The 11077-nt window shown below is 41.6% G+C and overlaps 1 protein-coding gene across 1 annotated transcript; it reads left to right on the top strand.

Annotated features, from left to right (window-relative positions):
- Positions 1–916: 916 nt before the first annotated feature.
- Positions 917–10753, top strand: LOC116248034 (uncharacterized). Its single transcript, XM_031620600.2, has 7 exons — positions 917–2815; positions 4767–4951; positions 5063–5233; positions 7131–7331; positions 9165–9416; positions 9503–10034; positions 10392–10753. Exons 1-6 carry the CDS (start codon positions 1264–1266, stop codon positions 9926–9928), a joined length of 2787 nt encoding a protein of 928 aa, XP_031476460.1. The 5' UTR covers positions 917–1263; the 3' UTR covers positions 9929–10034; positions 10392–10753.
- Positions 10754–11077: the final 324 nt, after the last annotated feature.

An 11077-nucleotide genomic window follows, 5' to 3' on the forward strand; every position in this document is an offset into this window, starting at 1 on the left:
CCCGCTGAAACGCCCTACCACATTGCCTTGCCTTGCCACCGCGTATAATACAACAAGTCTCCAAATAGAAGGCCTTTACCTTTCACCCCAAGGGGTTGTAGCATACTGGCGCGGGGTTAAGAACTCGGGTTGAGTTCTTGGGCATCACCGGCCCGCTCCAGACGTGCTTCAGTCCCTGGCCCGTAAAAGGGTTCGAAGCAAGCTCAGTTCACCCAGGGAAGAGGGTGACGAAGGGAGGCCAGTGGCCTCTCTTAGAGCGGTGGAATGAACCTCTCACCCTAAAAAAAAGAAAAGGCCTTTACCTTTCACTGTTTTAAAAAAATGAGAAAATTTGTGAAGGATGTTCGATTTGGTAATGTACTTGTAAGAATGGCTTAATATTTGAAAAATCACATATAGTTGCTTATTTTATAAGATAATTTACAAATCTGAATTTACGAAAAGAGGTATTTTTGGGTGAGCAAGAGGTATTCAACCCACCACTCGAAAAAGACTCGAAAGGCCTCCATTTTCTCTGTTTCCGGAGTCATGAGCTACGTCGGTATCAGCGATAGCAACGATACACCCTTCAGCTTAGGTGCTCCGCTCTACCACCTTAAGACAAAGAAACATAGCGTCCACTGAAATCAAACCAGAAACCTACCTTAATATAGGCTCCTAGTTCGACCACTTAGGCTATGTTTTTAAGGCTACCAAAAGAGATATTAAAAAATGTACTTAAAACAATAATTTAATAAAAATATTTTTAAATAAACAATTTCTTTAGAGTTTACATTTTGGAATGCTTTCACCGTTCCTTTACATGTAATCGAAAACATGGGGAAAGTGTGAGAGACGTGTGAAATTAGTGATAAACAAACTTAAAAGGTGTGCAAGGATAAATGGAGAAAATGCCGAGGAATGAAAATGTTTCCAACAGCTAAAGCCTCAAGAAGATCGGGCGGGCGGCAGTTAAATCGGCGGCTCGATCTAAGCGAGTCGCGTTACTCGTCACTGGTGAACACCGCGGGGGTTCTTTTCCGGCACATTTCACCTTACTCGATCGCATTCTCTCCCCTTTTCTCTTCTTTTCTTCGCTTTTTCTTCCGCTTCTGTTATAATCTGCGGGACCAGGGAAACCCTAACTCTGGGCTTTTGATGGAGGAAGAATTAGAAGAAGAGTGAGGTTAGTGGATTTTAGTTGGGGGTTTATGGTCCTATCCCTAGAACAGGGGTTCTTGGTTGGTGCCTGAGGAAGGAGGAGGAAAAGAAGCAAGGAAGAGGATGGGAGGAGGAGGAGCTGAGGAGACAGTAGCAGGAGGAGGGCAGGAGGGAGAAGGGCAGAAGGAGCAGCAGCGGGATAAGCTTCTGTACCCTGATGACAAAGACCTGCTCTACGAGGAGGAGATCCAGCGGAACCCCTTCACGCTGAAGCTGTGGTGGCGCTACCTCATCGCTCACGCCGAGTCCCCTTTCCGCCGCCGCTCCGTCATCTACGAGCGTGCCCTCCGCGCCCTGCCGGGCAGCTACAAGCTATGGCATGCCTACTTGCTGGAGCGGCTGAAGCAGGTGAAGCACCTCCCCGTTACCCACCCGCGCTACGAGTCCCTCAACAACACCTTCGAACGAGCCCTCGTCACCATGCACAAGATGCCCGTCATCTGGATCATGTATCTCACTTCCCTCACCCAACAGCAGTATGTCACACGCACTCGCCACGCCTTCGACCGCGCTCTCCGCTCCCTCCCCGTCACCCAGCACGACCGCATCTGGGACAAGTATTTGACGTTCGTTGGCCAGAAGGGCGTCCCCATTGAGACCTCCCTCCGCGTCTACCGCCGGTACCTCAAATTCGACCCTACCCATATTGAGGACTTCATCGACTTCCTTCTTCGCTCTGGCCTCTGGCAGGAGGCCGCCGAGCGCCTCGCCGGCGTCCTCAACGATGAAAGCTTCCGTTCCATCCAGGGCAAGACAAGACACCAGCTCTGGCTCGAACTCTGCGACCTGCTTACCAAACACGCCTGCGAGGTCTCTGGGTTGAAGGTGGATGCCATCATTCGGGGTGGGATCAGGCAATTCACTGACGAGGTTGGCCGGCTATGGACCTCGCTTGCCGACTACTACATCCGCCGAGGGATGTACGAGAAGGCCAGGGATATATACGAAGAGGGCATGCGGACAGTGATCACCGTAAGGGATTTTGGAATGATCTTTGACTCGTATACCCAATACGAAGAGAGTATGCTTGCTGCGAAGATGGAGACATTGGACATCGAAGAAGAGGGGGGAGAACAATTTGGTGGTGAAAATGGTGCTGGTGAGAAGGTGGATGGAGAGGATGGTGGCGCTGGAGGCGATAGGACAGACCTACGCGGGTTCTGGTTGTCGGACGAGAATGACATTGACCTCCGCTTGGCGAGGTTGGAGCACCTGATGGACCGGAGGCCGGAGATTGTTAGCAGCGTCCTTCTGCGCCAAAATCCTCACAATGTGCACGAGTGGCATAAGCGGGTGAAGCTATTCAAGAATAATCCAGAGCGGCAGATCATGACGTTCACAGAGGCGGTGAAGACGGTGGATCCGATGAAGGCTGTGGGTAAGCCTCACACTCTCTGGGTTGCTTTTGCCAAGCTGTACGAGAACCACAAGGATTTGGCAAATGCGAGAGTGGTGTTTGAGAGGGCCGTGCAGGTTAACTACAAGGCTCTTGATGATCTTGCAAGCATTTGGTGCGAGTGGGCGGAAATGGAGCTTAGACATAAGAATTTCAAAGGGGCGTTAGGTCTTCTTAGACGTGCAACTGCTGAGCCATCTGTCGAGGTTAAGAGGAGAGGTAACTATTCTCTATTCCGGGCACTCTCGTGTTTGCTTTGTCGTATTCATTTTCTTCTTGGTTCATTCTAGTCTTACTTATAGGTTGATGGCTAGATTCTATTTATATGCATTATACCTCTTTTCTGTAAGAAGAGAACTGTTTCTTCCATTGATCAACTTGTGTGAGCTGAAGTTATCAACTGGATCCTCTTCACTAGTTTGAACATCCAATTCTTGTGATTTTTTTTTTTCTGTCTTTTGGAATCAGTTGATAGGCTGTATATGTCTTTACAATGACATGGCATAGCATGTGCATTAAATACCTTTTAGCAGATGTGTACTAGTAAACAATGACAATGTAAAAGGTTTTGGAAATGTGAACTCATTAACAGTCTCAAATGGCAGGATATAGTTTTATAACTTTTACCTCCACAGACTATGTGATGTAAGTTGGCAACATACTTATCAACCCAAGTGGGTTTGTCATAGTGGGTGGGGCTAAGCTAAAGTGTATAGTCCTTGGGTGCAATGATGCTAGCGTTGGGGATTTATGCCACCAGGAATACAACTATATCTCACTGCCCAGTGCAGTTTCTTCATGTAAGAACCTTTTTCTCTTAAGAAGATCGATAATACACTTGAATATAAATAAAATATCTGCAACAAAGGGGTTGGCTGTCGACAACCAGGATCTTCCATTTGCTACATGTAAGGTAATTGAGGATGACTAAATTAGTCATGAACTATTTTTACATCAAGATTCTGCTGGTTTTTATGTGGTATAGCTGTACCGTGACACATCAAGTAGCACTGAAGATTGCTCACTGGTGGATTGAATCTGTTCACTGTCATATGGGCATTCTGCCATTCAAATATTAATTGCAAGCTTGTTTTCATCAAGCCAGGTTTGTCCTAGCAAATAGCGAGGTGGAAGACCTGATCAGTGCTCAAAAAGTTTCCAGATTATGTTATCTGCAGTCCATTCTAATTTAGTGAACCATCAGCTGTCCATTTTGCCTCCATAGCCCAACCATGAGGCTCAAAGGAGTTTGCCTTCAGTGGTTTTCTATTGCCCTCAGTTTAACATACGTGAGCTTAAGCTATGCTATATATTAGTGGTCCAAATCTCTCTAGTTTATGTACTTTAAAGATGATGTAGAATCCTCAAAAGAAGGGCTCTCATTTGCTCTTCTTTTAACACTGACTGAAGGAGCATTGTTTTGAGATTCTCCTTATCAGATACTTAAAAAATTAAACCCATTGGTAACATAAAACATAGCCTTAATCAGTATGCTAAATAAACATGAAACTTGGTGTTTTTCCTAGTGACCAAATGTATTTTGTTAGAAAAGGGTTGTCTGTAAGATCTGGAGTTAATCTGTCTGCTGCCCTAACAAAGTTGACTGGTGCTTGCTAGGGATGAACCAGTTCTCTTTGAACTTAATTGGTTTGTGGAAGATTGGATCCATGGGATTATGTTATGTTTTGGCTTGGACTTTGAGCCAGTTGAATCCTCAAAATAAAAGGGCAAAGCAAAGTGTGATCAAGAATACTCTTGAAAATTTTGTGCTTCCATCAACGTCATCCTCCAAAATTAAGAACTTTTTACCAATGAATTTATCCATTAAACCTCCCTTTCATGAAATTCTTCCTAGGTAGGGTCCTATTACTATTACAAGTTATAACCCCCGTTATTAGGTTCTGAGCCCACAAGTACCAAAGACTGAAAGTAACTATCCCTTGCAAGCAATGGGCTTGTGAAAGAAGGAGTTTATTCTATTATGACATAATTACTAGTTCAGATAGATTTCAGTTTCTTTTTTTTCTTTTTCTTTTTTTTGAAAAATTTGGTTTGGCTGGGATTGCTACTGGGTACAGATGTCAATGGAGCAGTTAATTCCATTTATAAATGGTTGAACATTGAGATGTGACTCGTTATTGAGAAGTTTTAGTTTATTCTACTTTTGCAGTTGCTGCTGATGGGAACGAGCCAGTACAAATGAGGCTTCACAGGTCTTTGAAGTTGTGGACGTTTTACCTTGATATAGAAGAAAGCTTGGGGAATCTGGATTCAACACGAGAAGTATATGAAAGAATACTTGATCTGAGAATAGCAACCCCACAAATTATAATAAACTATGCATTTCTTCTAGAGGTAAATATTTACTAACCACATAGCTTCATGCTCTTTTCTTTTTTTCAGGAAAAATTTGAACCCTGTAATTTATTGCTGATTTGTGTATCTCTTTTATATTTTGGTCTCCAGGAGAATAAATATTTTGAAGATGCATTTAAGGTCTATGAGAGAGGTGTCAAAATTTTCAAATATCCACATGTGAAAGATATTTGGGTCACCTATTTATCGAAGTTTGTGAAGAGATATGGAAAGTCAAAACTAGAACGAGCAAGGGAATTATTTGAGCAAGCGGTTAGGACGGTACGTAACATTTTTTTGTTCTTGCGTATTAGTTCTTTTTTATTTTTCATATGAGGAGCTATTTCAGTAAATTTATGTAGGATTATACCAAGTGTTAACTTGCTTCTCTTGCCTAAATCTTTCATGCCTCAGGGCTCAGATAGTTGTATTAATGTAGTGTTTGCATTCCCTTATGAACCATGTTCTGTTTTTAACTCAAATCAGTGTCTTGGATTTTTTTTTTGGATTACTTTTAGACCATTTTGTTGGAAATTTCAGACAAATAGAACATTTAACAGAACACTAGGAAGCTGAAAGTTTTGGAAAATGATTGCTGAAGTTTGCTCCTTGCTAGAAATTTTGCAGTTTATTTTTTACACGGCTAAAAATCCGAGGCAAAATGTAGTGCCCAACACTTTTACCTTTATTTGATGGGACACCATTGTAGGTTTTTGTCTTTAAATGTTATTATACGTTTGTCACATTAGCTTGCTTAAAGAATAACGTGAGTTCATTAATCATTTGAGTTGGATGACATGAGATAAACTATTATTTTGTTATTTGTTACAGTCTTTTTGGCATTCTGTATTGCAACTCTTCTATAGTCTAGCATCAGAGAATACACTGAATGGAGAATAAGGGTCTTCTTTGGTTATGGTTGACTTGTTAAGAAGATGGGAGTTTCCTGCTTTTGCTTTCATGTCCACCTTCATTTGAATGTTGTCTATCTTGAGCTCAAGCTCTCTTTCGAAAATTGGATTTTTATGATTGTAAGTTGGAATTTTATATTAGAGACAACATTAAGAGATTGGTCTAAGCAGTATGATATAGAAATGCTGTTTCTGAAACTTTATGCCTATAGTTCAGACGTCAGTTGGTAACTGGTCAAAGGTTTGCTGGAGTCCAAAACTCCAATGCGCTTGGTCAGGTGAAGAACCCAAGTATCATCATCCCTGCTGTCTGAATCTGATATATTGGTAGTTGGTTTGTTTTATTACTTGATACCGGGAGTCTGCTAACTGCTAAGGCTGCTTTTGTAAAAGGATTGCTATTAAGGGTTTTGTGTGTGTCCATGTGCTTGCATGCGTTGTGCTTGAACATACTTGTCTTGCACATTGGCATCCTGTGCGTGCATGCACATGCATAGTATGTGTGCATATACATGTTTGTTATTGTCAATTGTGGCTGAACACTGTTGCATAGATGCAGCAGGTGGCCATGTCTGTACATCAGTACATGTCAGCTTCTGCATTCATGTGTATTAAATTTTCACTTCTTATGGTTTTAACTTGTAATATGTTATTCTAAAATCTAAATCCATAATCCAAAATAGTAATATGTCATCAGCATTGCTGTCATCATAAAAGTGCTTAAATTATTGAACAAGAATATGGCACTATGATCCTAAGTTTTAAACATTAACTATGTGAAATTCCGTACTTGAACGAGGGCAGTCAAGGAAGACTAAGGTGGAGGCGATAATTGTCAGAGGTGGTTTGGGTATGTCAACCAACTATTACAAATGGCTGATATTGTTCGTGTGAGCTCATCTTGTGTTGATAAAGGAAGCATTACACATAAGGATTGTTAAACCCTGACCTGATTTTGAGGGTAAAAGCCAAAGAGCAAGAGCTCAGCTAGAGCATTCTGCTCACATTACACTACCTGATTATTTTCTGTCTTGGGTTATTTTGCAATGTGCATCTAGCATCTGTTGATTCTTTGTGACATGAAATATTTGAAGTATTTTATTTAGTTTATTGTCTGTCATTGTACCTTATATGTAGGTGAGGTAGGTCTTCTCTTGTTTTTGCTTTTCCTTTTTGTGTTTTTCACTTTTTGTCCCTTAATTACTTGTATCATCTTTTCCTTCCTGAGCAGTTTGTTAATATCTTCATATATCTAATGTATTTGTCAGGCTCCTGCTGAAGATGTCAAGCCACTTTATCTTCAATATGCAAAATTGGAGGAGGATTTTGGTCTAGCAAAGAGTGCAATGAAAGTTTACGATCAAGCAACAAAGGCTGTACCAGATCATGAGAAAATGAAAATGTACGAAATATACATTGCACGTGCAGCTGAAATATTTGGTGTTCCTAAGACACGGCAGATTTATGAGGTTGGTACAGTGTTTAAGACTTCCTGACCTCTATTTATGAGAGATCATTATGATTTTCAGTCACATAGGTCATTCTCACTTCTGCATCTATGTCAGATGGGTGTGGGTGCGGGTGTGGACCAAATCAAAGTCACGGGTATGTGGGTGCGGCTGGCCATATATATATATATATATATATATATATATATATATGAAATAATATGGAAAAATATATTCATTAAGATTTTAAACAAACTAAAAATGTACCATTCACCATTCCAATCATGATTCATCAATTCAAGTCAAGTTTGGTTGTAAACAATTGTAATAAGATAGTAAAAAAGAGCAGGTATAGGACAGTAAATAAGAACATACAGTTTATAGCAGTGTGTATGAAGGACAGAAGGCAATGTAAAGATAACGGGACAAGGTAACAAGAAGGAACGAGTAAAACTGGTGGATTACCTGCCAAAGGAAGCTGCAGCACTGGTGGTGGGATGGAGTTCGATGGTTGGAGTCATCGGCTGAATGGTATATTGAAAACTGAGCATAAGGAGTACGGGGAAGGGAGTAAGGAGGTTCGAAGAATTTGCGGATTACATGATGCCGGAAGTGGTGAAGGTGTTGCCAGTGAGGAAGAATCTGTTGTGAACAGGAGGCATAAGTGCATCAGCAAAGAGGAGGCGGAGGAAGGAGAAGGACAGAGCACACTAGGGAACAGGCAGAAGGAAGGAAGTCGTGGGAGGAAAGAGGAAAAGGGTGAAAATCGACGAGATCGGGTTCGGTCAGTGCTGACCGTATCTGAAAATGGACGGACACGGGGTCGGATGTGGTCAAAGGATCGGATGCGGCTGACCAGCGTGTTCGTGCGGTGCTTAGCCCAAGTCCGTACCTGCACCTGTGTCAGGCCGAGTCGACACCAACACGCGACCTTTTGTGCCGACTTGTGTTTCATAGTTCTGCATATATTTCACCAGTGTATACTTCATTCTGCTGCAAGAATGAGCCCAATGAGATTATTTAGGTATGACATTTGATAGAATCTGTTAAGCCTTGACCAGCCATATCCTATTCTGAAGCTATAGTGGTGCAAGGGTGTCAGATCTGGTACAATCCTTTTCTCAGTAGCAAGTTTGATTTTGACACAATAACAAATGTGTATTTTCTATTTAGCTGTTCCAGATCTACACTGTTTGCATCCCTGGTTTCAAGTATGGATGTGCTACGCAATATTTTGGTTGTATCAGTATACCTTGTATTTTCGGTGTTAGCAAATCCATATTCAGACCAGGGCGCACCATACACCTGCAAGTTGTTAGTCATCCATGTCTTGTGAAATACAAGATGAAAAAAAAAAAAAGAAACCTATAGCTGATGGAGCTTGAATTGATTAGCCTTGGTAATGTTTGATAGCCTCGGATCTCAGATCCAAAGCTGCATTAAAAAGTGTGCATTGTAAGATCCTCAGTTTGGGTTCTTTAGTAGCGTGGATTTTAAATCCACATTACATGTAAAGACTGTGCATTTAAGGTCGCATTTTTCTTTTTTCTGCGGCGGGGGGGTGGGGTTGGGTGGAGAAGGAGGGAGATCCATGGGTCCGAGGTCCCGATGATCTCAGATCACTGTGGATCTCAGATCTGCGGCGAAACAAACACAGCTCTGATGTGCCAAATTTATGGTCAATTATATCCATCCTGCAGATTGAGATTCCCAAAGCCCATTCTTTTGTCAAATGGGGAAGTTTAGGCGGGTTTGTGTTTTTCTTTTGGAAAGACCCCCCTCTATGTCTGTGATATTATTTGTTGTTAACATGTTATAAAATTGGATACTCAAAACTTTCTCTCGCATATGCAGCAAGCAATTGAATCGGGACTTCCAGATAAAGATGTGAAGACAATGAGCATGAAATATGCTGACCTTGAGAAGAGTCTAGGAGAGATTGATCGTGCTCGTGGTATATACAATTTTGCTGCACAGTTTGCTGATCCACGTTCTGATACTGATTTCTGGAACACTTGGCATGAGTTTGAGGTGCAGCATGGTAATGAGGATACATTCCGTGAGATGCTTCGTGTGAAACGTACAGTATCAGCAAGCTTTAGCCAGGTTTGTTTCTCTCTTTCCCAGAGTTTATTGACGTACCATTTTTTGACACCTGTAACTAACAATTTATTTGCTTGTCTTGTTTCCAGAGACATAATATTCTTCCGGAGTATTTGATGCAGAAGGAGCAAAAGCAAATTGCTGAAGAAGCAGCTGACAAACATGACCAAATGGCAGCTCTGGAGAGGCAGTTAGCCTCTCCGGCCGTTGAAGCAGTTCCTAAGGATGGTATGAGGGCATTGGGTTTTGTAAGTGGTGGTGTGGAAGGTCAAGTTGGCACTGGTGGAGGAGGAAATATGATAGCAAATCCTGAAGATATCGAGTTAGAAGAAGATGGTGAAGATGACTTTGATGAAAGAGTTGAAGTTGCACAAAAGGATGTCCCTATTGCTGTTTTTGGGGACTTGGCCAAAAAAGTCGAGGCTGATAAATCTCAGAATAATGCTTCTGAAGATGTTAAAGAAGCTAGACCTCTTGGCGCTCTTGAGAGACTCAAGAAAAGACAAAAGACTTAGTAGGTCTCTGTAGAAGTTGAGGTGACTATGGATAAAACAAAGGGTGATTTTTTCATTGCCAAGGGTTCTCGCTGTTGTTTGAGCACAGAAAGAAAATTAGGTCAAGGTATCTTTTTTATCCTCTACTTGCTTTACTTTTCAGTTCTCGAAAAGATTAGGATGACTCGAGCTCTTCATTGTCCATGTAAAACACAGCCACAACCATATGTTTCTTCTTTCTTGGTTGGTGTGCCATTATCAATATATTGTTCAGCCTCTTAGGCCCACGACGATATGTTCAGTCGTGGTTATTGTTCCATTATCAGTACATTGATCAGCCAGGGACATAGATACAGCGGACTATGCCTGTTCTTTGAAATGCCATGCTTCCAGTTGGTTGCTTTTCTTTTTCTGTTGACTAATGCATTAGTTGCAAGGTTGTCTAACATGTCTCATGTGCACTTTTTTTTTTGGGTTGACCCAGTGCCTAGGAACTTGCTACTGTACCACAGGGAAGAACGACGAACTTCTATGCCGATTGTGGCTGATGCAGATATCGAGTTTTGCTGGTGAAGTTGGGTGGCACGTGCTTTTATGAGTGGAACAGGATCCAAGCAACAGAAGTGATGGAACTAGCCCGTTGTCGAATGTAATGAGGTCCGATCATGAGTATATTTTTTCATCAAGTAGTTCCGTGCTGAAACGCAATTTTGTTTCTTGACATGCCGATTATCAATAATTGTACCAGTTTTGTTGGTTGATTTCTAAACTCTCACAAATTGAGCTCTATTTTTAGAGAGTGATTAAAGTGGATAATTTAGACTGACTTCGGTCATTTAGGCTTCAGATTCTGATTAGGCTACTGGTTGTTGTAAGCACATATAAATTATAAGTTCTGACTTGGAGGCGTTCAGTCACAATCCAGCACACGAAGCACATGTAAATTCATTAGTGTTGATCACGGTTGACAATGGAGGTCTCAGCGGTGAACGAGGTGTCTCGAAAAGGCACTTTTGTTGCCAACTTCTCTCTCTCTCTCTTGGAAATGAAACAGTAAAGAATGTTAAAATTAATGAAAAATGACCAACAGACGCTTAAAGAATAGGCCAGTATCAGAGAGCTGCTTAACTGTTCAAACTCGCACAGAATAAATGCTAAAATTCACAAAAA

Source organism: Nymphaea colorata, chromosome 2 (assembly GCF_008831285.2).
Source record: "Nymphaea colorata isolate Beijing-Zhang1983 chromosome 2, ASM883128v2, whole genome shotgun sequence".
Lineage (NCBI taxonomy): Eukaryota > Viridiplantae > Streptophyta > Magnoliopsida > Nymphaeales > Nymphaeaceae > Nymphaea > Nymphaea colorata.

What these genes read in the sequence shown, in the direction of transcription:
- LOC116248034 (XM_031620600.2), top strand. Translation starts at nt 1,264, where the DNA reads ATGGGAGGAGGAGGAGCTGAGGAGACAGTAGCAGGAGGAGGGCAGGAG. An exon ending in TGTCGAGGTTAAGAGGAGAG is followed by an intron (nt 2,816 to 4,766) that starts GTAACTATTCTC and finishes CTACTTTTGCAG; the next exon opens with TTGCTGCTGATGGGAACGAG. An exon ending in TATCAGCAAGCTTTAGCCAG is followed by an intron (nt 9,417 to 9,502) that starts GTTTGTTTCTCT and finishes TCTTGTTTCCAG; the next exon opens with AGACATAATATTCTTCCGGA.